The sequence below is a fragment of the Colias philodice genome, chromosome 7 (genome assembly GCF_061535455.1).
Source record: "Colias philodice isolate Cphi_HAF_F1 chromosome 7, ilColPhil1 Martin Lab GWU primary, whole genome shotgun sequence".
Lineage (NCBI taxonomy): Eukaryota > Metazoa > Arthropoda > Insecta > Lepidoptera > Pieridae > Colias > Colias philodice.
Window position 1 is genome coordinate 916,258 of NC_143092.1, and position 27,023 is coordinate 943,280.

Below are 27,023 nucleotides of genomic sequence, written 5' to 3' on the forward strand. Positions count from 1 at the left end.
ATATTGTTTGTTCGTGTTTGTTTTTACAGCTGGCTTTGCAAATGATGATTAATTGCTAAAGTTTTATTTATTATGAATGTTTCCTATGATAATGTTGTTTACGTCTGATACGATTTCAATTTAATGAGACTAATGCCAAGGAATTGTTTTGTGAGATGAATAGGTACATAGTACATAAATGAATAGGTATTAGGTACCAATGTAGTATTTATATCCAGGTCTCAAAATTACTAAAATGAAATTGAATACATATTTCATTTTTGAGAGAATCATTAAAAATGTGTAATATAGTGAAATTCTAAAAACTATCCGCTTTTCCTGGCTTCGCCTGTCGCTAGCACAGATTAAATATTAGTTACTACGTAAGTCGCTAGTGTTCCCTAGTGTACAAAATATTATGAAGCATATTATATAAATAACATACAGTCAATGGCCAATGTATACAGTTTATAAAGTATTAAGTAACTAGTCAGCAGTCAGTATTCCAATACACTTTAAAAATCGCATTTATGAACGAACATACAAATGCTATTTGATAGTTAATGCGAGTTGGTTCGAGGTATCAATAATTACTTGTTATTCAGGCGACTTGCAAACAGTCGTTTATTACTGTTAATTGACGGTTTAAGTGATGTTAAAACGATATTAAGTACTTATAACTATAATGAACTGTATATTTTCTTATTTATTTATCATTTCATTATTTTAGTAGATAGTAGAACATTATGTAAACTAGTGACTGGGTAGTCCCATTATATCAGAATTTAATTATAAAGTATTCTATCATTCTCGTTGGATTTAACTGATCATTAAAATCGGATCGTTAGTTTTGGCATATAATGGCAATTTACTAAATAAATAGTTTTTTAATAGTAATTTTTATGTCCTGGTGCACAATAAAGTATTTTTGTTTGTTTGTTTGTTTAATTTTGGAACTTTCATATAGCCATACTCTGACAAATGCAACAATTTAGCTCGATTTATTTGAGAATAAGCACTATTTTAGAGTATAAACTCTGTGAAATATTTCAATATAATATATGAAATAGTTAAAAAAAACGGTTTCGGTTTGATTCCTGATATCAGTAGGAGGTATTCGGGAATAAAACAACAGAAATCAGTATAAGTGTTTATTTACAAAAAATATAAAAATACATCTAATAACAAGTTGAGTTGTAATTCGTTGTTTATTATTTATATACAGCTATATACATGAAAATGAAATTATGCCGCTTTCTGTCTTTGGCATACCATAGAGAAGATAACAATTAACTAATCTTAAGTATACATTTATTTTAATTGAGATTTGTATGAGTATTCAACGATATATAATAAAATATAATACATAAAAATATATGATAAATCATGCGTGCATTTTATATAAGTCAAGATTAAAAATAATTTATAATAAGATATCAAAACAAATTATTTGTCTGCTCTCTCTTTCTTACTTTACAGATAAAATATATTTTCAATTAAATATTACGATTGTATTTCATGATGTTAGATTGAAATTAGATACATATAAGAAATTTGCTTATTCATTGAAAATTATAAACAATCAACAGTCGTTTTAAAACTAATAAGGCTCATACATTTATAATATAGAAGCGTAATTACGATTAAAATTTAGTATTCTTTTTAAAAAATCATGTTTGATAATAAAAATGTGTAACAGTCAAATTTTTTCTAAGTGGGTAAAAAGTAAAATAAAACTTGGAAATCGTTTTTTTTAGATTTTTTCAAAGTTAACATTGGTTTATACTTTATATTATATAAACATTTATTTACGCAGTATTGTAAATGCATAAGCCTCATTTTACTCTAAGTACATAATTGAACACGAAGTAAGACTTGTCTTAAATTCATAATTATTTATATTTACAAATTTGTTAGCTTCAATATAGCCTACATCTCAGTCAAGAGTTTTAAATGTATGAGGACATTGAGTTTAAACTTTTTTTTTATTTTATCAGACCTTTTCTTTATGTATCATAATATAAGATGAAATTTAGAAAAATATTGTGATTTGTACAATTTTTTTAAAGTTTTTTCATCTTGATTTTTTGTCGTTTTATTTTTTTCAATATTTTTGTTTGCTAAGTTTCCAACTAGATGGCGCTATGTCTCAATAATGTTTTACTAATTAAACTATAGAAAAAGTTATAAGCAGTATTAGGATCGTCCCCTCGGGAAGTGTATGTCATGATAAATAGCATTTTTGTTTCTATTTTTTAAATGTCAAACATGTTTTTATTAACTGCAAGTTTAAGTGGACTAACTGTATTTTTAATCATTCAGGTGCTATTATTAACAATTCAGTTTATATCATTCAGAACAAGGCCTAATTAACAAAAAACTATAACCAGCATTATATGGTTATCTCTAGGAAAATGTGTCATGAATACTAACTTTGATGCTATAAATTTTTAGCTAAGTTCACATTAGAACTAAATGGCGTTATCATTAACAACACTAACAATTAAACTATAGCCAAAGTAGTTGTAGTGGTGTTAGGGTCGTCTCTAGGAAAATGTATGTCATGATGGATGCCGGCTTCTTTCAATATTCTCATTCGAGGTCCGAGAGGCACGCCGAGGGATCTTAATTTGTCTTCACCGACATAAGGTAGTTCTGCTGCCCCTACTTTCTCTTTTTCTAGCAGTGCTGCGTATTTCTGAAAATGTATTTGGATGATAAATAAGGGTTAAACTATGGTGAAATTGCATTTAAGAATACAGAGACAAGTTATTATGGATTAGTTACTGGTTTAAGGTAGTATTTTCATAGACCATTTTCATTGTAAAAAGAAGATTCAGATTTGAGAAACAACAACAAAACAAAATTATTTTCAAGGTCAACATTTCCTCAATTCAGTATGAAATTCTACATGGAAATAAAAATTTCCTTTCCTGTCCTTGAAATTCAGTATTTGTTACTCAAATACTACAATCACATAATTATTGTGTCTCATATTTTATTCAATTCTACATGGCACTTAAAATTTCTTGTCCTGACATAAAAATCAATCAATCAATAATTTTTAGTACTCAAAGACGATAATTCCCTACCTCATAACCCAGTTTCTTCAAGAACAGCCGCATGAGCGGTGGCTCGTCCCCAAAGAACTTGGTGAGCCGTTTGACTCGGTCGGGGTTGCTGAACGAGTATGGGTCCAAGTGTCGGGAATGCCCTGATCTTATGTACTGCTGCGATCTGGGGAAAATGTGGGGTAAATTAAGGAGAAAAATTTGTATTGGATTGTGGAGAAATAATTATAAAACTTGAGACAACTTTAATTACTGTTAATAATTATATGTTTATGATTAATGCAATTATTAGCAGCGTTTAGCGCGACCTATATTCAGTCTACTCGTAGTAATACGTAAACCGTACAGTAAGTATTTTGAATATAGGCAAAGTAGTAAATAAGTAAGCAAATAACTACTGAAAATGTCGAAAAATGTAACAATATGGGGGTCTTCAAACGTAGAGTGGACAGGTACCTTCTAGGGAAGCGCATTTCATCTTAGACCACATCTTAGCTTAACATCAGGCGAGATTGTGGTCAAGCGCTTCCCTATTACCAATAAAAAAAAATGTTGTGTCTTTCACAATTAGAATTGTAAAACACTTCGATTAACATAATATTACATAATGGTTAGGTTATGCTTTGTTTGAAAATCAAAAAGTCGAGAAAGTCGAGTCGATGGAGAAAGTCTGGGATTCTTATTAACTAACCTATTGAATTTGGTTTCATTAAATTCTATTGTCTATTTTTGCTATTTTCTCCAAGGGAATATCGTGTTATTTCTAACCCAACTCACTTGTACATATGTCTGAGCGCCGCGATCTCCGCCCGTATGTTGTCCATCTCTTGCATGACGAGATGCTGTGTGCGCATCTCACTGGACAGATGCGCCACGGATCGTGCTAACGTCACCACGTGCGACTCCAGACGTTGGAACCGCTTGTTGATGCCCTGGAGTGGAGGTAAGTTTGTATAAAGTGGAATGTTGGTATGAATGGGTCACAAAAATGAGTCCAGAATTGAGGAAATTTTCGCAACTTATGTGAAAGTACGTGTATGTGTAAGTGCGTGCGTGGGTGGGTATGGAAATAGCACAAAATCAGCAAGTGCGTGCATGTACGCGTGCAAGCAAATGTAAATGGTATAACATCAATGGCAAAAAGATTATCGTCAAATTTAAGCTAAAAATGAAAAGAATAGTTAAAAGTTATTTTTAAATTGAGAAAACAAAGAAATGAATGAAAGCAAGAATTACAAATAATTTTTAGTAATTGTTAACAAAAAATTATAGAGAATTTCAATACATACCTTGATGTCATGTTTCTTCCGATGGTCGGAAGAGCGTCGTTTGTCCCGCTGCGGGCGGCTGCTCACGGAACTGGACGGGAGGGACGACATGCTGCCGTAGCGACGCTTTGATGATAACCTGGAATCGAATTATAAGTTTGATAAAGCGGTTCGGATTTGTGTTTGATAGAAGTTAAAGGTTTCGTCCCTCATATGGAATATTTCTTTATTCGGATATGAGTAGATCCTAAAAGTTGAAGACCTTTTTTCCCATCTGCTTCCTGCTTGACCACGTAGATTTCCTCCCTCTTGTACTCTGTTGAATCTATTAATTTAATACTATACACACCTGGGCTCCCACGCGGGCTGCTTGAGGGGGGGCTTGCGCACGCCGAGCAGCTGCAGCACCTCGGCGTACATGGTCTCGAGCCCGCGCAGCTGCCGGCGGATGTACACACCTGGGCTCCCACGCGGGCTGCTTGAGGGGGGGCTTGCGCACGCCGAGCAGCTGCAGCACCTCGGCGTACATGGTCTCGAGCCCGCGCAGCTGCCGGCGGATGTACACACCTGGGCTCCCACGCGGGCTGCTTGAGGGGGGGCTTGCGCACGCCGAGCAGCTGCAGCACCTCGGCGTACATGGTCTCGAGCCCGCGCAGCTGCCGGCGGATGTACACACCTGGGCTCCCACGCGGGCTGCTTGAGGGGGGGCTTGCGCACGCCGAGCAGCTGCAGCACCTCGGCGTACATGGTCTCGAGCCCGCGCAGCTGCCGGCGGATGGCCCGCGCGTCGCCGCTGGACGCGTCGCTGTCGGTGCGCGCGTCCAGCAGCGACGACAGGTCCAGGCTGCGCGTGGTCGTGGACGTCATGTCGGTCGTGTCCAGCCCGAACACTGGAATGAGTTGACAAGATGTTGAACTCATTACTAGACCAGGGTAGAAGCCTTTAAAAATAATAAAAAGTGAAAAAAAAATCGCAGTAGGATGAAACCCATTAGAAAAGGAGGAAAATATGATAAAAATGTAAGGAAAAATAAATTACGGTCAATCCGAATTCGGGAAGTGGGAGGGGTCCCCCCCCTCCCACTTCCCGAACCGAAAACCAAAATCTTGGTTTTTTTTAATTTTTCACCTTAATTTTGAGCAGAGGCGGCTCGTGACAAAATTTTATGGGTGTTCACTTGAAATAAAACACTGAAAATACATGGTATAAAGCAGTACAATTTATCAAAAAAATTACTTATAAAGAAAATGCATACCTACGTGATACGTCTTTCTTTTTGGTGTGCAAAAATATCTATAACTTAAAGCGACAAGACCGATAGACGCCAATTGCAGTTCATTCAACAAATGGTACCGAGATTGTGAATGTTTTTTCATCTTGATTGAAAGATGAGCTAATATTGTTCAGATTTAAACATACGCGTATATGTTTTCGTTTTTGTCGTACATTTTTGCGTAAGATCAAGTTCAGGCCGTGGCGGTCCCTTAGCTTTACTGTATTCAAGCCGAATTTGTAACGTTTTATCACACTTTTTAATGAACGCCACATTATAATTATTGTTCATTTTAAACTCACAAGTAATACTGATAACTACAGGCAACAACACACGTATCAACACGTATTTTATAATTTTAATTAGAAAATTGCATGAATCGCGCGCGTGCATTGAAGTTGACTCGAGTGTTTGTTTATATTATAGAAGTGGTAACTGGCAAGTGGCAACGTCGCGCCGCGCGCGCAATCGCTGTCCTGCCTGGAGGTAAAAACGAACCGGCAACGTTTGCGGGTGCGGCGCTCCGAATTTTGCTACTTTTCCATAGAAAATCTTTTGTTTCACGCGCAGGGCTCTGGCAAAACCCTCTCTTTCACTCCTATTGGATTTCGTATTAGGAAATGTACTAAATCTTTTTTCATTGGAGCGCAATCGTGAGCGCACCGCTTCGCGCGTTACATAATACAGTAGGTATTATTCAGGTGTATGGGATGATGGAATGATGTATATATTCATTGGTATTAACAGTAGTTTTAAAGATTACGATTGATTTTAAATAGTAATAATTAATGTTAATAATTAAATTAAGGACTATGATTTTATTATAATTATTTATGGGAGTTCACTGCACCAGCGCTCCTTAGGGCGAGCCGCCTCTGATTTTGAGGTTATGTGAAAAAATTGTTAATACAAAAATTGTAGATCTTTTTATTACCTACAACATTGCCACTGAACTTTTTTCCGTAGGACTTGTAGTTTTGTCGGAAATAGAGAGAGACCATTTTTTTCTCGTAAAAAGCTCCCCCCTCCCACTTCCCGAACTCGGATTGACCGTAATTTATTTTTCCTTACATTTTTATCATATTCCCCTCCTTTTCTAATGGGTTTCATCCGACTGCGATTTTTTTTTGTTTCAAAAATTATCGGCACTGGTCTATACGCTAATGCCCGGTTTATATTATTCCAGTCGAGTGATCTAGCGAGATTCCAGTCCAGTGCTGTCTGTAACGTCTACGTCATTATTCCAGTTATTAGTAGACCGCGAAACCAGTTACTGGACTAATAATAATAATAAATTATAATAAATTCTTTATTTGACAACAAAAAATATACATGTACATGCAATTATAGGATAACTTACATATATAAGTAAAACATAAACCGTAGCTGTAGGTACAATTAATTGCAATATTTGAACAATGTCTCCTATGCTAGGAAATGTCCTGTGTTACAGGAGACATTTATCCGTCCGTTGATACAAGATATATACCTGAATATTATAACAATTCTATACTATGCAAGTATCACTTTAGCCGAAAATTTGATGACTTTAAAGAATAAACATTTTGCAAAAAAAAAAAAAATACTGACTGGAATGCTTACTGGATTAAGTTCATTCTAGTGCCAGTTTACATTTTTTCAGTAAGCAATCCAGTACTGGACTGGAATAATGTATACCGGGCATAACTTTGTTTGGTTTGGAAAAGTCGATGTCATATCGGAGGTGTCCAGACCGAACACTGGAATGTGTTGACAAGATGTTATGGGCCTATTACGCTACGTTAAACTAGGGCTGAAGCATACAGAAATTGTAAAAAATGAAAAAAAAAATACAGTAGGATGAATCTCATTAGAAAAGAAGGGGAATGTGATAAAAATGAAAGGAAAAATAAATTAGAGTCGATCCGAATTTGGGCAGTGGGAGGAGGTGAGTTTTTAAGGCTAAAAAATGGTTTATCTAGGTTTCCAGCAAAACTTCAAGTCCTGTTAAAGAGCAAAGTTTTAGGTAATATCCGCAAGTTTTGTATTTAATTTTTTTTCTCATAACTTAAAAATGTAGACGAAAAATTCAAATAACCAAATTTTTTATTTTTTGTCTTTTTCAAAATTTCTACGTAATTTAGTGAAAAATTAGTTTTATTAATCTATGTAATACCATGTGGAAAATCCGTGGGGCTCAAACTAAATGAAATACCCTAGGAACCTAAACAAATCATAACTATTAACTAGCCATTGACTATCAGTGTAATATAAATTAGGCTCCTGAAAAACAGTTTATAACTATATTAGGAGCCTGGGTCATTAAATGTTTGCATATAATGGTGTAAATAAATGATTTATTTATTTTATTTCTAACTTGAACAATAACTGCACTCACAATGTTTCTTATAATGCTGGTCCCGTTTAGTAGAGTGCTTCTTGTGCGAGTGCGCGTGCGAGTGTGTGTGCGAGTGTGTGTGTGTGTGCCAGCGCGGGGACTCGCGCCCGCGACGACGCTCCTCGGGGTACTCGGAGGAACGGCCGGGTAGACTGGAATAAATATAAATAAATAAATATTTCAGGACAATTTTCACACACGGCACCATCTGATCCCATACTAAGCTAAGTTATGGAAACCAGATGACTGATAAATATACATATAATCTATATATCTATATCTATATCTTCTTCTTCTTATATATAAAAATGAATCGCAAAATGTGTTGGTAAGCGCATAACTCGAGAACGGCTGAACCGATTTCGATAATTCTTTTTTTATTATATTCCTTGAAGTACGAGGATGGTTTTTATGTAGAGAAAACGTAAATATGTACCACGGGCGAAGCCGGGGCGGACCGCTAGTATTATATAAAAATGAATTGCTGTTCGTAAGTCTCGCTAAAACTCGAGAACGGCTGGGCCGATTGAGCTGATTTTGGTTTTAAAATGTTTGTCGTAGTCCAGGGTAGGTCTAAACGGTGATATAATAAGGAAAAATTGCGAGTAAGATAGGGTAAGTCGACAATTCCATTTTCCCATATAAAAGTTGAGCACTTCTTTCTCTCAAACATTTGACGGTATTTGTACTCTCAGTTCCACTCGAATTGAAGAACGCAATAAATAAAGACTTTTGAATCGACATAAGTCCGGAAAATTTCTATATCAGGAAAATTTGTATACGCCAGGAAAATTTATATACGTCAGGAAAATTTCTATGTCAGGAAAATTTCTATAAATCAGGAAAATTTCTATACGTCGGGAAAATTTATATAGATGAGGAAAATTCGTGTCCGGAAAATTTCCATACGAAAGGAATATTTATATACGTCAGGAAAATTTCTATAAGTCAGGAAAATTTCTATACGCCAGGAAAATTTCTATAAACATGGTAAATTTCTATACGCCAGGAAAATTTCTATAAGACAGGAATATTTTCATAAGTCCGGAAAATTTCTATACGCCCGGAAAATTTCTATAAGTCAGGAAAATTTCTATAAGTCAGGAAAATTTCTATAAGTCAGGAAAATTTCTATACGTCAAGAAAATTTGTATACGCCAGGAAAATTTATATACGTCAGGAAAATTTCTATAAGGTGGAAAATTTCCATTAGAAAGGAAAATTTCTATAAGACAGGAAAATTTTCATAAGTCCGGGAAAATTTCTATACGCCCGGAAAATTTCTATAAACATGGTAAATTTCTATACGCCAGGAAAATTTCCGTAAGTCCGGAAAATTTCTATACCTCACGAAAATTTTTATAAGCCAGGAAATCCGGGATAATACCTACCCTATGTGTTAATCCAAGTTACCTTCTATATGTGTGCTAAATTTCATTGTAATCGGTTCAGTAGTATTTTTCCGGACGTATAGAAATTTTCCTGGCTTATCGAAATTTTCCTGTCTTATCGAAATTTTCCTGGCGTATAGAAATTTTCCTGACGTATAGAAATTTCCCTGCCTTATAGAAATTTTGCTGGCTTATAGAAATTTTCCCGACGCATAGAAATTTCCCTGACGTATAGAAATTTTCCTGGCTTATAAAAATTTTCCTGAGGTATAGAAATTTTCCGGACTTACGGAAATTTTCCTGGCGTATAGAAATTTACCATGTTTATAGAAATTTTCCGGGCGTATAGAAATTTTCCCGGACTTATGAAAATTTTTCTGTCTTATAGAAATTTTCCTTTCTAGTGGAAATTTTCCACCTTATAGAAATTTTCCCGACTTATGGAAATTTTCCTGACTTATAGAAATTTTCCTGACGTATATAAATTTTCCTGACGTATACAAATTTTCCTGACGTATATAAATTTTCCTGACGTATACAAATTTTCCTGACGTATAGAAATTTTCCTGACTTATAGAAATTTTCCTGACGTATGTAAATGTTCCTGGCGTATACAAATTTTCCTGATATAGAAATTTTCCGGACTTATGTTGATTCAAAAGTCTTTATTTATTGCGTTCTTCAATTCGAGTGGAACTGAGAGTACAAATACCGTCAAATGTTTGAGAGAAAGAAGTGCTCAACTTTTATATGGGAAAATGGAATTGTCGTCTTACCCTATCTTACTCGCAATTTTTCCTTATTATATCACCGTTTAGACCTACCCTGGACTACGACAAACATTTTAAAACCAAAATCAGCTCAATCGGCCCAGCCGTTCTCGAGTTTAAGCGAGACTAACGAACAGCAATTCATTTTTTTTTTATATATATAGATAGATAATTTTCATTGCTAGATGCAACAATAGAGATACTGGGGCCGTATTATGACTTCTTATTCCCAGTCAGTGAATTGAACTGACTGGCAAATTCATGTAACACCATAATTTACCATGACTGGTTATTGTAATATGAATTTACCAGTCAGTTCAATTCACGGCCTAATCTGTCTGGAAATAAGAGGTCATAATACGGCCCCTGTCATGACTTGTGAGTCGTTAAGATTAATAAAATTTTCTTCATTCTACAAAAATGATCATTCATCCATATTCCATTTCAGAACTTATTAACATTGTTTTCCAATTTTCTAACAAAATTATTACTGCATTTAAAACTTTGTTAGTATGTTGTTAGTTTTTAATTGTAAAACAAAGAAGGAAAATTAAATGTTATTTTATTCAAAACATACCTGTTCCGTTTATGCAGATCAGAAGATGGCGATAGTGGGGGCAGGGGGGGTGTGACCGAACTGTCTGAACTGTCGGAGCTGTCGAGCCGCATGTTGGACAGTTTGGGTTCTAAGATCTGTCGGAGTTCGCATTCTACGAGATCGGCCCATTCGTTTTCACCAGCTGGAATAAGGGATAATTATGTTTATTTATCTATACTAATATTATAAAGAGGAAAGGTTTGTAATTATGTATGTATGGTTTTCACGCATAAACTACTGGACCGATTTTGATGAAATTTGGCACAGACAATCTTTAGACCCTGAGAAATAACCTAGGCTACATTTTATTGCGAAATATGTACCACGGGCGAAGCCGGGGCGGACCGCTTGTATCAAATACCCAGTATATTATGTATAATTAGTGTAAGGCATTAAGACATATTTTATTATTTAATTAGTATTTTCTTTAATATTTTTTACTAATAAATGTAATTGAAAGACAAATTTCCGCGCACAAAAGCTTCACACAAGCTTCAGAAAAACTTCAGCTTCACACAAGCTTCAGAAAAACTTTTGAAGCTTGTGTATTATTCAAGTACATAACCTACAACACTGCCAATATTTGGTTTAATTATAGAAACACTAGCTTAACGCCCGCGGCCTCGCCCCCTTTGTCTAAAACCTAATAAATTATATACTTAAACAATCATAGATCAAGAATCAAGACATAGGGACAGAGACAGCGTCTTTGTTTTATACTATAGTGATATTCATTTTGATATAATAACGAATATTCATCCAAACATAGAAACTTATTATTTTGTATAACAACAGAGTAAATGAATATGCAATTTTGAACTCTAAGTCTATCTACAGAAGGTATACTCACAAGGTTGCGGGTTCTGTTGACTGGTACCAGGTTGAGGCTGTGCTCTTGTAGCTCCATCAGAGTCTGCTGATGTATCATGTAGACTGGCATCAGCTCGTCGCCCACTCGAGTAGGCGACGCTGCCTCTGCCGGAGTCTACGTTAGATGATTGGCCACCGTTTTTGTCGTAGTCTGGAAGTCGACGTTTTGCTATTTGAATTTAATTTTAACTATCATAATAGCATAGTATTTTATTTTGACATCAAAATCAACATAATCTATACTAATATTATAAAGCTGAAGAGTTTGTTTTTATGTTTGTTTGAACGCACTAATCTCAGGAACTACTGGTCCGATTTGGAAAAATTCTTTCGGTGTGAGATAGCCATCGAGGAAAGCTATAGGCTATATATCATCACGCTAATATCAACAGGAGCAGAACACACGGGTGAAACCGCGGAGCACAGCTAGTTAATTTGATAAAGTTAATTTACCGTTTTATTACAAAGGATTATGTTCTTTAAAAGTTTAAAATAGAGTACATGCGATAAATATTTTAAAGTAACTCAGAAAGATGAAACTAACATACCTGAACTCGCCGCAGATCCGCCAGCGCCTTTCTTTCCGCTCGCTTTCAAATCTTCTATCCTATTTGGCGTCTGTCTCGACGACGACGGTTGTGGGTTATAAGCTTCTGTTTTGCTAGAATTATAAACACTATCAGCCGACTTTTGACTTATGTTTTCATCATTTCTCTCCGCTTCATTTTCATTTGGTGTCTCTTCAATTTGTCTTTGATTAACAGAATCTGGTGTTCTTCTTTCTCTATGGCTATCTGGTGTTCTACGTTCTCTATGACTGTCTGGGGTTCTTCTATATTCCTCTGGTGTTCTCGATTCTACAGATCTCCCGCTTGTTCTTATGCGCTCGAAGCTTGATCGACCCTGGGCAGCTAATCGCATTCTAAATCCTCCATCATCCGATTCCCTTTCATCATTACTTCTAGGCGGGCCGTTTTCATTTGGCATCCCGTCTAATAAATTTCCGTGTGAATTCCTTCTTGACCGATCGTATACTTGAGGTTTCACTTCTGGTCTCTGAGGTTCGTCCAGTAAATGTGGATGAGACGACGCACGTCTTCCTTCTATAAACCTTCGCTGTTGAATAATCTCCCGTTCTAACTGTTGCGGACTTCTCAAATCGGGTCGCGAATGTGAGTTGTCAAACTGCAAAAAATATTATATGTCAAGTCAATCCACACGCAGTAAATTTTTAACGGCTATAAGATGCGTTTGCGACGAGAATGAAGTCGTCAGTGAAGTTTTATTACCTGATACATTTATGTAAAAGTCTTTATGGACTTTATGTGGCATACAATGTAATTGGATTCGAAGAGCGTTTATTTTATGGGCAATAGCTGTATGCTACAGTTAGTTGTCACGACATACGCGTATAACACTTAATAGGAGTGAACGAAGTCCGCCTTTCTTGCGAGCAATTGATTTAATTATATAAAAAGTCACAGCTTTCTAGAAACCCGTATTCTCAATTGAACTCTTTTCATTGTATAGTATGTTAGCAAAAATGAAATAGATAAGGATTACATCATCATTAAGGATTTTTCGATTAGCACTAAAACAATGATCCAATAAATCCATTATGCAGCGGACAAAGCGATACAATTTTATTCCACAACACGGTTTCAGAAACAAGCGCTCATTATTTTAATTGTACATTTTCGTGGGAAGATTTTATTCTTGGGAATCTAAGAACAACTGTCTGTAGAAAGGCGCCACTGGGTTGTTTTTTGAGGTCGTTTGTTAGCTATTTCGTGTATTTAACAGAGATAAAATGTATCATTTGTGACATAAAATGCAATTAACTTAATGAAACATTCTAGGAAAAGATCAGCTTTAGATAACATCACATAAATATAACATCTAGATATGACGATTATACACTTCATTAAGAAAAATTAAACATCAGTACATATTATAAAACAAAGACATCCGCCGCATGTCTTTTTCTCTGTTCGCGATAAACTCAAAAAGCATTGCACTGATTTTCATTCAGTTTTCAGTGATCAATTGACTGATTCGTGGTTTTCGAGGAAGGTCGTAATATATTTAATATTTTGTCCCGTCTTAGACAACGTAAAAAAGGTAATAAAATAAACTCACCTGAGCTTGCGGGCCAGTTTTAAGAGATGTAAAATTAGCCATAGATCGAACATCAAGATCCCGTTGGTACATTGCGCTTCGTCTTCCAGGCGGGCCATATTGTTGGTAAAGAGCATCTGCCCCTAACGCTTGTGGTCTATGCGCTAACATCTCTTGTGACCTTGCTTGGTTCATCATCTGATGCTGCATCTGCTGTTGCATTAACTGCCTGTGAAGATTGCCTTTGTCATTGAAATATGAAGTGCAATTACAACTAAATTCAGGTTAACACAGCCGACGGTATTGAACCGTTACAATACGTTATTTAACACACTTTTATAGCCGTGAATTGTATCGTGTGCTTGAGACTGCATTCACCTCATGTATCTAGGATTTATGGTTGATAAAAAGCGAATGTTTGTGTCTCGGAGTTTGATGCATTTCGTTGAAATTAGAGCTACGTACGTGACATATAATCATATATTTTTTTAATTATTGAAGAAAATCTTAATTATAATATGTATATTATTTTACTTTATCTTTATTATAAGAGTATGTTAAAATAAAAGTGTTATGAGAATAAAGATAATAAATTAGTTATTAGACTGTTTATCGGCGAAAGAAATTATCTATTAATTAATATTGATGCAGTTAATTTTCCAGCATTTCATTTATCATATTTGTTACAATTAAACTATTTACTTCTAGTTATAATAAATTTCTTTACCTGTGTGGCGATGGGCTTGGGTACGCCATATTATTTGTCATCCCGTGGTTATACTGCATTTCCGGTCGTTGCATCGGCCGTCCATATATCCCTTCCTTTCTCACTTCCTTCGGCGGAGTTTGTTCAGGTTCCCGTTTCCGTTCCTCAATATTATTTAAACTAGCTTCTTCTTTCTCGCCTTCGTTGCTTTCTTTACCCTTAAATCTACTTGAGATCATGTCCTTTAAGGTGTGATATGTTTTGCTGACGGACTTGGTACTTTTAGGCGCGTCTCTTGTACTGTCCTTGCCTGTTTCTACTACAGTTACCATGTGCGAGTTATTTGGTGTGTCAGTTTTGTAGGCATTTTTAGCGGGTATCGGTGGTTTTGGGGAGTCGTAGTTTTGATTGCGAGGTAGGTTCTGTGCTTGGTGGATAGCGTAGCTGTACTGCTCGTGGTACTGTCTGAAGTCACCTGATGTGCCGGCTTGCTGGTTCTGTAAGGAATGTTTTGTTACAATGATTTTATTGTATGCGCATTTATTTTTAGTTTGTTTGCATACAGCACTGTGAAGTTAGTTCTAGGCTTAAACTAGGCTTAAAAAATATATTAATTTTTAACCATTATGCGGGATTTACCGATTCATTATTAGGAATTAGTGTTGAATTATCTTGAAAAACTTTTTTTTTTAAATGTTCCAATGATAATACTAATTTCTTAAAGACAGTTATTTTGGCTACTAAAATGAGTATTGTCGAAGGCGTCTTAAGGTATATCTTCTTCTCTTATATATAAAAATGAATCGCAAAATGTGTTGGTAAGCGCATAACTCGAGAATGGCTGAACCGATTTCGATAATTCTTTCTTTATTATATTCCTTGAAGTACGAGGATGGTTCTTAATTCTTATGTAGAGAAAACGTAAACATGTACCACGGGCGAAGCCGGGGCGGACCGCTAGTCTTAATATATATAAATCTCGTGTCACAATGTTTGTCCTTAATGGACTCCTAAACCACTTAACCGATTATAATAAAATTCGCACACCATGTGCAGTTCGATCCAACTTGAGAGATAGGATAGTTTAAACATGTAGGTACCACGGGCGAAGCCGGGGCGGACCGCTAGTTTAATTATAATTAGTAAATAATAAATAGTAAATCTTAGAAGCTTGTATCTGTTGTGCAACCAGCGTTAATGTCCCTTATTGTTTGACATGGGAATCAAACTCTGGTACCATAATTACAAGTACAGGTGAAAGATACGTTAATAAGACAATGTATTACGGTGGGAACGGCGGAACAAAGGCGAGGCATGAAAGGCCTCACTAGTACATACTGCGGGTTTGTTTGGAATTGTTTTGAATGTTTGATATGTTTTTTACTGTTACTTAAATTGTATTTGGAGTTAGATTTATGACATGGTAATAAAATAGTACAAAATAAAGAAATAATTATTAATTTGTCTCCATCTGTTATGTAAATAAAATTCATCTTGATTAGGGAACTATCTTAATAATTTAAAAAATAAAAAAAGGAATAAATTTATGTAGAAATTAAATATTTTGTTGCTCTATTTTCATGGAAATCAATAAATTGGAAATTTTAAGATAGAGTACCTAGTTATTTATATTTAAGATTCTTGTTTTCAAATTATTTTTTAAATGTAACACAAATATACATACATTTTCCAAAACAAATTCGACCATTTTAAATTAAATCACAGTCACGATCGATCCAAAAATCACATCGTCACAATCCTTCACATCACTCTATTATAAAATGAATAAAAAACAAACAAAATAAGTATTATTTACTAATCCCTATAAAACAGGATAAAAAACACGAAAAACAAACAATAAGTTACTAAGAACGCGTCACCGGATGCGCAGGCGCATGCTACCTCGCCCGACCGTGCCGGCGCAATAACGTGACGACGTTACTATGAATATGAATTTATATCGTTAAATTGACTCCGTTGTTTATATCTATGCAACTAGTAACCAAAATGGTTTGGCTGTAGACGATAAATCGTTAATTAATATTTGCACACCCAATCAATGGGTAGAATGTATTAGCCACATAATATTGTAATCAAAACATCTAAAATTTGTAATTAGTAACTACATTCTTGCAAATAAATATAATTTGAATTTGAATTTAAATTTGAATTTGCTGTACAAAATAAAGTTCCTAATAGGATTATGTTTCATAAGGGGGGCGTCCAAAATTTAGGTGAGGTGTTTTTTCCAATTTTTTTACCTTCCCTCCCCTCCTGGTGAGATGTCGTGAGATCTTAAAAAATTGCGTGATATTTACTGAGATCCTCCTCTCCCCAACGTAATGTTAGATGATATATTACTTGACCCCCCTCCCCCCCTAAAACATCTCACGTAATTTATGGATGCTCCCTATTATGGCAGGTAATGCAATGACACGAATGTGTTTGTTAATTTTGTCTTCTGTGTGGTCGTATGTTAATTTAAGAAATTTTAGCATAAGCTCTTAATCAACATAGATTTTTACTTGCTAATTGTGTTCCGGTGGTTAGGAAAAACGGTACTTTAATGAAGTATTTAGTACTTATTGGCGCCCGCGACTTCATTCATGAGGTAACCTGTTCAAAAGCTTAAGTGCTAATCAAGACTATTATTTATATTTCTTAGATTCTATTAAATGATCAGCTGTTTTTATATGCAAGAGTTATATACTTAAATGCTCACTAAGTATTACGATATGATTAATTAATCCAGCAAAAAAATATTTATTTGGCTCTTATTGTCGAAAGACCCTCTTTGTGTCCCTGCGCCACTGTAGTAAATATAAAGTAAGTAAGAAATATTTTTAATTTAACTAAAGGTGATCTCGAATGTATAAAATAGTCGATCAAGATAGAAAACACAGATAGACTTAAAGCAAAACATCAAACATTTAATGGTAATGTAAATGACGATAGTAAATGAGAAACAGAATTAAAGCAAATCATAAAACTGTTTATGACGATGTAAAGGAAAATCATCAATGAAAGCTGAAAGCAAGGTGAGAGAGCACTCACAATTAAGACGAATGATCACGTTTTCAATCACGCACAAACGATAAATTAATTTAAGATTCGATACGACAGGAATTACTACTTTCACTGGATTTGCTCGTGGGAGATCTAAAGGGAGACGAGTGATAAATATAGGTTGATGAAAGGTTAATGGCCTAATTTTAATTATCCATACTAATATTATAAAGCGGAAGTGTTTGTTTTTTGTTTGTTTGTTTGAACGCGCTAATCTCAGGAACTAATGGTCCAATTTGAAAAATTATTTCTGTGTTAGATAGCCCCTTTATCGAGGAAGACTATAGGCTATATATCATCAGGCTAAGACCAACAGGAACGGAACAGGAGTGAAACCGCGGAGCACAGCTAGTAAATTTATATCTATAAATTTATAGGCTTAATTATGGTTTAAGTGAGATTAAAAATTCCATATATTTCTGCTAATTAAGGATACAAATTTGCTAGATAGGATCACATAGTATTAAGATTATTCTGAGGGAGATAAAATTGAAAATTCATCCACCAGTAGAATACTTATTTTTTGCGACACACCTAGGCTATATATTATTGTTGTTTTCATTCCGTATCACGCGGACGAAGCCTGGGCAAACGAACTAGAAAAAGTGGGAAAACCGATGCATACCATAATAGAACTAAACGCGTAAGGAAATGTATGTAATAATTGTCCTAAATGGGTCGCGCGTGGATCAACAACCGTTTAGCCGTGCTAGCGCGGTATGAATACCAAATATTGATGTTACTTGGCAGCGCACATGCTATTTAATTTATTGTTTAAATAAAATGATGATAATTATTATAGGCAATGCGTATTCAATTATCAATTTTACAAATTTTTGGATAGTGATAGCGATAATCACAGGCGAAATATACAAAATTATGTCTCTTATTTCGTTAATTGACTACGAGTCAATTAACAGTTTTATTTAATGTTAATACCTAAGTATGTCTAGGTATTTTCCTACCATTGCGTGACAACGGCATTTAGCTTTTTGTAAAACCTAAGTCAAATTCAATTTTGCTTATTTAAATTTATAAGTTTTTCCTAAATTCAATTTAATTCCAGATCCTCATTAAAATTTTACAACATTTAAAATTTCCAGCCTGATTTCAAATCGACCACAACGGCCTTTGTTTTCAAAGAACCAAAGGCAGCAACAAATTGGCCCGAACCACATTATAAATGGGTCAATAAAATTATGAACGCCTATAAAATAGTCTCGCAAGGGCAAAGAACTGGATAGTTATGCCTGACTCGTCGTCACGGTTGTTACGCAGGAAGGCACTGCCACAACGTGTATCATCAAGGCTTTGGACGCATGGTAGAATAAGGTTAGATTTGGATTTAGAAAGAAAAAAGGAGCACAGTAACAATAATAAGCTTTTGAGTGTTGTATTGTAACATTTTAAATTGTAATTTTGTGTGCCGATTTTATATTAATATGACTGACATTATTATTATTTTTTTAAAGATGTTTTATTGATAATAAACGTTATTTTGTGTAGTTACTTTTTTTTTTTGTTCTTAAATCATAACCGTTTTTTAAATGCATGTGGTGTTAGCCTATAATTAATTGTTGCACTTGTTATGTTAAATTGTATTTTCCTTGTATGTCTATAATTAGTGTTAACAATTGTTGGCTATCCTTTGTAAATAAATAAATATATAAATAAATAAACATCCACGTAAAATTATTTTCTCTCTACGAACGTTTGTGAATTTGCAATTTGCATACAATATGTTTGAAATTCTTTGAAACTGAACGGATCCGGACGAAAATTATTAGATTTTAATGATCACTATTAGAGACGAGTAATCTGTTGAAGAACAGCTTATTATAAATTATATCTCTGTAAGATAATTCCGAACATATCTGATCAGCTGCTTTTACTTGAAAAATAAATAAACATCCATCCAGTGATCTTACAAATTTATAGTTTGTAACTTTAGTAGTATAGGATAGGGTAGGTGTAATATTATGTTATCATTATCGTACTATCCTTTGTTACTTATCAGCATTTTTATCTGTTTTTTCTTAATAATCTTTTTATTTATGTAAAAGTTACAAATTTCGTGTATATTTTGTTAGCTCCTTGTGCTAAATTTATTCTTTGGCCTTCTAATTGTGGTTTTCCCGCTGTTTGGATACAAACACCAACTGAATTTAAAATTAAGTTTTGATCCACTTAATATTTGACTTGATTTTCTACGTTCATTTATGTCTCTAGGTAATTGAAAATACAGGCCACATTACCCACAATTTATATAAAGTAATTGCTTTAGTGTACCTTGCATAAGTAAATTATGTTGAGTATGGCAATGTGGGTCTTGCTATAATAGTAATAAGAGCTAGAATTATATAAGATGCTATCTTCTGCGTTATGCTCTGTGAATTTTGTAAATAGAGGAATGTATTAAAAATTAAATTGCTTTGTATTTTTAATAACATTAAGGACATACGTATTATTATACGCATAGACAGTAACTTGAAGTAGATTTTTAGTTAACCAAATAAATTGCATAGACTTTAGTATCTAATTTGAAGTTGTTAGATTTTATAGGTTTTAAGCTCTTATGAAAACTTACTTTATTTATTGTTATATCTAATTTATTAAAGGACCGATTTTTCAATCGTTGGTTAAAATTTATCCGTCCAATAAAGTATTACACGAACATTTTAAAATGTCACCTGTATACTGTCAAATACGGACAAATATACATAATATATTTTTGAAATGGTAGTTTAATACGTTATTCGATGAATAAGTTTTAACCAAGAAGCTAATGTTCATACTGAAATCTCCAGTGTATTAGATATAAGCTTCTTGGTTTTAACCAAGGATTGAAAAATCAGCCCTAAATAAATAAGTTAATAAATAGTACTTTTGTTCTATTTCATTTCAACATGGTTAAATTTTACACCCTAAGTACGTATAATATCATCGCGCTAATCTCTTGAACCGAACTTGGACCGATTTCAAAAATTCATAATTAATATGACGTACTAGCTTTTCGCTCGCAGCTTCACCTGCGTAGTCAAAGAAAAACCCGTATAGTTCCCGTTCCCGTAAGATTTTCGGGATAAAAACTATCCTATGTGTTAATCCAAATTACCTTTTATGTGCGTGCCATTTCATGAAAATCGGTTCAGCGGAGGACTTACCAATAAACAAACAAACTTTCGCATTTATATTAGTGGGATATATTGTAGTTTTATATTTCTCTCACCTCAGCATGAGTCCAAGCAGACAGCGCTTTAGGGGGAGTATCAGGGGCGACAGCGCCCAGTCTCCCGCGCTTTCTGGCCTCTTGCAGGATCGGCACTTTGGAGTTTTTGTCGCCTGATGATAAGATCACTTCGCGCTCTATCTGTAACAGATACGCCTTGTCGGTTAAGATTTTCTTTATAAATTGCTCATATGTTTGAAATTTATGATATGAGCCGTGAAGTCATAATGGAAAAATCATTTAAAATCAAAATTTTAGTTATGAAACAAAGTTGTAAGGAAGAGTTAGTTGTACTGTGCTGGACTGGATAGATTTTATGTTTTGAATTTTTATGATTTGTCCCCACCTGCACGGGCTTAAGCTGCTAAGCATTTGAAATATCAGATACTTAAAATAAGTTGGGTTTTAACGCAATAGTTATGTTACTTAGTATAAAAGCTTTTTTTCATACAAAAGTTCTCGATATCGATATATTTATTATGAAAATATATTTGTGCAGAATGCCTTCATTAAATATGAATGTAAAATGTGATGCACTAAAGCATTTATATGAGTCATTTAACTTGCTTTTGTTACGCATTAGTGCTAGATAGACCTTCGAAACTTCACGCTTACTTGGTAAAGGTTATGTGGAAGGATCTATAATAAACTTCTATTTTAGGAAATATAAATGATAATATTTACATGTTTTGGTGGTGAAAAATACAAATTATATTTTGCTTTCAGTGCTAAATTGTTAAAAAATTTTAAAGGCGATAAAATATGGCACCTCTGTAAAATAATGGACGCAATATTTTAGTGGCAAATTTATGATTACTTATATATATATTATTTATATGTATTATTTGTTGTATAGGGGCTATTAGTATTTGGAGCTCGTTAGTGAGTTTTAGTGAGTTTATATATTATGTATGTACGTATATGTGTGATATCTAAACCGTTACTCACTGTTTCATTATTTAAGAAAACATTTATGGTAATTTATACACCAATAAATCAGTCTACCGAACTTTTCACTAATAATAATTAATCACCAATATACTCAAACAGAAAAACTTTTTATTCACTTTTAATAATATTTATGAATAGGATAATTAAAACATTAAACAACACGACACACCAAACCGATATATGTTGGAACAATGAACACTTTCTCTAGAAATCTACGTCCATTACGTAGAAGCCTACAAAAAGCTTGCGATTGGAGAAACTACATGATTCTGCATAATATGTTAAGTGAACTTTGGTGAACTGTAGAAATATTATATTCATAAGAATTGTGTGTGAAAAGGAAAGGTTAATGCTCAAAGCAATCCTAAATTTTCCAATTATAAAGGATATCCAGATTATAAGATCTGAGCCTAAAAAGAAGGTATATTATATTGCTGCTTGTAAACTAAGGTTAATAAGGAAAATATTGTAAATTATATTTTGCTTATTTATAGAAATAAAAAAGCTCTTGAAAGTTCTTTCATCTTTTGTAAAACGAAAGTTTTCATTAATAAGTCATGTAACAAATTTTATCACCTGTGTGTTTCACGAAGATAATACAAACAATAATGCAGTTCTAATAACCATAAACACATTAAGATACGTCACAATCACACCCAAAACGTTTACGAATTGCACATAACCTATAAGCTCCAAATTTGTTCCAAATCTTATTCTGATCGAAGACTCAAATATAATAGAAAATGTAACAAAAAATGCCATATAATATAGATAAAGCAAACTCTCCACTTCAAGAAATAAAAGCGTTATTAACCACTGCTGCAATAAAACTGAATGTTATAAAGACGTTGCAAAACGCAGGTGCGGATTGTCACCTATCATGGGGAAGCTAATTGCGCTCGCCTGACACAGTCCGTTGCACTGGGATAAGTACTTTTATATTGGATATTAACAGGTTTTTGTTGCTAAAGAGGATAAGAAAGTTAATAAAAATAATACGCTATAAATTGCTAACTCTATAGGTACTACAGTGTAAAAACTGTTAGAGATTAAATTACCTATGTAATAATTACGATACATCATAGTCATCTTTTCATAGGATTAAGTAAGGATCTGTATAATACGGTCAGGTAGTAATAAATGATAACTAAGATTATAAAATATACGAAATACGTTAGCCGATAAAGCTATTTGGAAACAGGATACTAAAATACCTACATTAGCAAAAGTAATAAAATTTGACGCACATATTCCTAAAGTTCTTTTATCTGAAGCTAAAAACCTACTGCTATTAGGCAAGCTGCAGTCGTCCTTTACAAGTACAAAGCATTAAAACAAATTACGATCTCGACACAAAGATCGAAGACAAATCAAGAACATTTTGCATCACAGAAAGGCAAGGTGTTAAAATCCATATTATAATAATATAAATGCGAAAGTAACTCTGTCTGTCTGTCTGTTACTTAATCACGCCTTAACTACTGAACCAATTTGCAAGAAATTTGGTATAGAGATATTTTGATACCCGAGAAAGGACATAGGATATGTTTTATCCCGGAAATCCCACGGGAACGGAAACTATGCGGGTTTTTCTTTGACTGCGCGGGCGAAGCCGCGGGTGGAAAGCTAGTATGCAATAAGCTTTTGATAGCAACACCAAGATTCGGTTAGTCATAACACGAGAATGGGGACTTTTGGCTAACAGTACCGGAGTTGTGACATGATGATTGATGAAAGGCAAATGAACTGAAAGCACAACGTCTGCGGGATATTGTGCGAATAATATTGGCTGATTTTGTTATGTTGTAACTTGTTGTAAGTACATAGTAAATTTTGTTACAAAATTATATGCTAAAGAAAAGCTCAATAATAATTCGAAGAAATAATAATAACGCTTTTTTAAAGGTTACTACAATCACACCAAAGAATTTTTTCCTAAATCAAAATTGAACAAGAGGAAAGAGTGTAATTCACAAGTATATGTAAAATGGATATTTGGTTTGATTTTATTTTCGACGTTCAATTAAAATGTAATAAATGTGTAGAAATAGGAAGTCATTAAAATATGCAACGGTTACATTTTACATAACAAAATTACACAAACTTATCTTTATCGCCAAAACGATTTATCCTTAATTACTTAGACACTTTCTTTAAAACTTTTTCTACAAGAACCTTAAACAAATGCCGTAAGGTTAGACCATGAATTTGCTTCTACATACATATGAGACCTTAAAACAAAAGCTATAAGGTTACTCATTACCAACGCCATTGACCTGAGCCGGCCGTGTTGCTACTGTATTAATGACAGCACGCACGGACGAGCACACATTGTTCATGAGTTATGATTATTGACCAGGGTTTTCTTATTGGCAGCCAATATAGTAACTAGCCAAGTTGAAGACTACATTGAGTCAGTCTGGATGATAGTAAACTAAAGTTTAGAGGACTTTTATTTTCACCTTCTGTTTTTGTTACCATGATTTAAGAAATATAAGTGATAATTGATCTTAAATATACACAGCATCTAATTAACTAATAAACATCATGTCTTCAGCATAATTAACGGAAATGTTTATTTCTACGGCTTATTCCCTATAGAAGCAGATTAACACGTTGAAATTAAATCTGACACAATCAAGCAATTACAAAATACATGCCCGAGGATATTAATTAGCTTGGTCAGATGTTACGACGTGTGAGACGTACGCCAAAAATTGATCTATTTAGTACCTTTGTTCTCCGCAACTCGAATTACAGTAACGGAATCTTTATTCTCTATTACTAGAACTGAAAGGTATGTAACTCACGGGAAATTTAGCAGAGTGTGTGTGTATAGCTGCCAGGGAGGGTGCAGGGGCGCCAGGCAGCGCAGCCTCAGGCGCGGGCGGCATTCTGTATGGTGGCACTGATTCTATTGTACCTGTAATGTTATAGCAATTTAGTATTATTTAACACTTAAATACATTTGTACACAGAGGAAAAATTACTTCTTACAGAAATAGATAGAGTACAACTTAGGAGAACCTGTAATGTTAGGGTGTTTAGTCAGGTACGTGCTGATAAACTATACAGAACTGTAATCATCCAGGAAGTAGGTTTTGTGGCCGTATGGTAAAATCCGTGTAGTGGGGAAAGGATACAAATATTTCACATTTGGTTCTCTAGTCATTATTCAGACAGTTTACAACTAAATACATAAAAGGATATTGCTACTCAAATAAAGTAATTCAAAATTCAAATGAATTTAATTTTATTATAGACGTCATCATTAAGTGAGGATAAAATCTTATTCTGCTCGAAAACAAGCCATAAAACCTCATAGATAACAAAATAAAAGAAGAAATCGGTAACTCGATGAAGTATGGCTATTTTAAAAGAACTTCCGTACATCATAATTAAGTTTTTCCTCACATATATTAGACATTAGTTCCATCCAATAAAGTGGTTACTACATACTTATATAAAGATGGCTTCCTAGGAAGACGCATGCTTTTGTAATCACCCCTTTTTATGACATATAATGGACATGCATTTTAATATGAAAAAAGTAATTAGGCTCGTATGTGTCTCGTTTTAAACGGAGTATCAAGAACTGTAGTCCGAGAGCTAATTTATATTTTAATAAGATGTTATAATCACTTTTTATAGGCAACTAGCACGTCTGTCGAAAATAGATGTTGTTCGATTCTCAGACCTACCCGATATGCACACATAATTTCATGATAATCGGTCAAGCCGTTTCGGAGGAGTTTACCTTCAAACACCATGACACGAAAATTTTATATAGGTACTAGCGGTCCGCCCCGGCTTCGCCCGTGGTACATATGAAAAATAGATGTTGGCCGATTCTCAGACTTACCCGATATGCACAGAAAATTTCATGAGAATCGGTCCACCCGTTTCGGAGGAGTATGCAGACTAACATTGTGACACGAGAATTTTATATATAAGACTAGCGGTCCGCCCCGGCTTCGCCCGTGGTATATATTTACGTTTTCTCTACATAAGAACCATCCTCGTACTTCAAGGAATATAATAGAAAAGAATTATCGAAATCAGTTCAGCCGTTCACACGTGATGCCGTGACAACGCGAAACGGGTGCGGACCCGCCGCCTTTTTATAGCTCCCGCCGCGAAGCGCGTCGAACGCGGCAACTGATACACAAAAATAATCCTTATGGCATGTAATTCACGCGCGATGACTTATAGCGTATTTTATGTATAACTTTGGTGTTTCTACACCGATTTACATGATTCTTTTACTATAACCTGCCCAGGAGTATGAAGAATAATTGTGCCAAATTTCGTTAAAATCCGTCGTGTAGTTTTTGTTTCTATAACGAATATACAGACAGACAGACAGACAGACAGACAAAAATTTTACTGATTGCATTTTTGGCATCAGTAGCGATCCCTTATCACCCCTTCATAGTTTTTTTTAAATATATTTCATGTACAGAATTGGCCTCTCTACAGATTTATTATAAGTATAGATTAGATAAGCTGTGAACCCGGCTTCGCCTGTGGTAGGTACAATTTCGAAGATTAATCCTAACAACTCGGAAACCTTCGTGGCCTCATGCACAACACTGAAGTTCATCTTATGATCAAATTTGAATTTGCCAATACATTAAAAGACAATCGCATCTTTAATTCCTATACTTAAAGAATATAACGGAAAATAATATCTTTAACATCTGCTCTCATTTTATGCCATAACGGAAGCCTACTTCCACTATTACAATTAATTTTATTATTCTAAATGTATGAGAAAGGAACTTACGACATACATACGCAAATCTGCAATTCATAACCATAAATTATTATATATTACTAGCTTTCCACCCGCAGCTTCGCCCGCGCAGTCAAAGAAAAACCCGCACAGTTCCCGTTCCCGTGGGATTTCCGGGATAAAACCTATCCTATTTCCCGGGATAAAAAGTAGCCTATGTCCTTTCTCGGGTATCAAAATATCTCTATACCAAATTTCATGCAAATTGGTTCAGTAGTTAAGGCGTGATTGAGTAACAGACAGGCAGACAGAGTTACTTTCGCATTTATAATATTAGTATGGATGTTCTTTAATTATTTCCGTTGGTCATCTGTCAATTTCGCAATTATTTTTGCATTTAAAATAAAAGTTCATCCTATGTTTTAAAGTAGATCTTGAAAGAGATCTCTATATAAACTATACTTGTATAGTGAAAACCCCTTTAATATATCCTTTTCTTGAAAGATGGTACCTACCAATAGATTTGGGCAACAATTCTGGATTCATAGAGAAATATTTATTTAAACACATAAATAAGGTTAATCTAGTTCTTACATCATCAATACAAGCTTGTCCTTACA

At 34.4% G+C, this 27,023-nt stretch overlaps 1 protein-coding gene across 5 annotated transcripts in view; it reads right to left on the bottom strand.

The window, feature by feature from the left end:
• Nucleotides 1-1,116: 1,116 nt before the first annotated feature.
• The window catches only part of LOC149486901 (uncharacterized), a 53,178-nt gene continuing 27,271 nt past the window's right edge, over nt 1,117-27,023 (bottom strand). For all 5 annotated transcript variants that reach the window (XM_089696968.1, XM_089696969.1, XM_089696965.1 and 2 more), the window contains 13 exons: nt 24,479-24,591; nt 20,718-20,858; nt 14,444-14,919; nt 13,738-13,945; nt 12,147-12,783; nt 11,579-11,749; nt 10,708-10,870; nt 7,970-8,121; nt 4,668-5,208; nt 4,340-4,457; nt 3,828-3,982; nt 3,072-3,216; nt 1,117-2,677 (listed from right to left, as the gene is read on the bottom strand). In XM_089696968.1, coding sequence (XP_089553094.1) covers nt 2,483-2,677; nt 3,072-3,216; nt 3,828-3,982; nt 4,340-4,457; nt 4,668-5,208; nt 7,970-8,121; nt 10,708-10,870; nt 11,579-11,749; nt 12,147-12,783; nt 13,738-13,945; nt 14,444-14,919; nt 20,718-20,858; nt 24,479-24,591 — 3,215 coding nt within the window. In that variant the 3' untranslated portion in view covers nt 1,117-2,482. The remainder of the gene's footprint in view (nt 2,678-3,071; nt 3,217-3,827; nt 3,983-4,339; nt 4,458-4,667; nt 5,209-7,969; nt 8,122-10,707; nt 10,871-11,578; nt 11,750-12,146; nt 12,784-13,737; nt 13,946-14,443; nt 14,920-20,717; nt 20,859-24,478; nt 24,592-27,023) is intronic.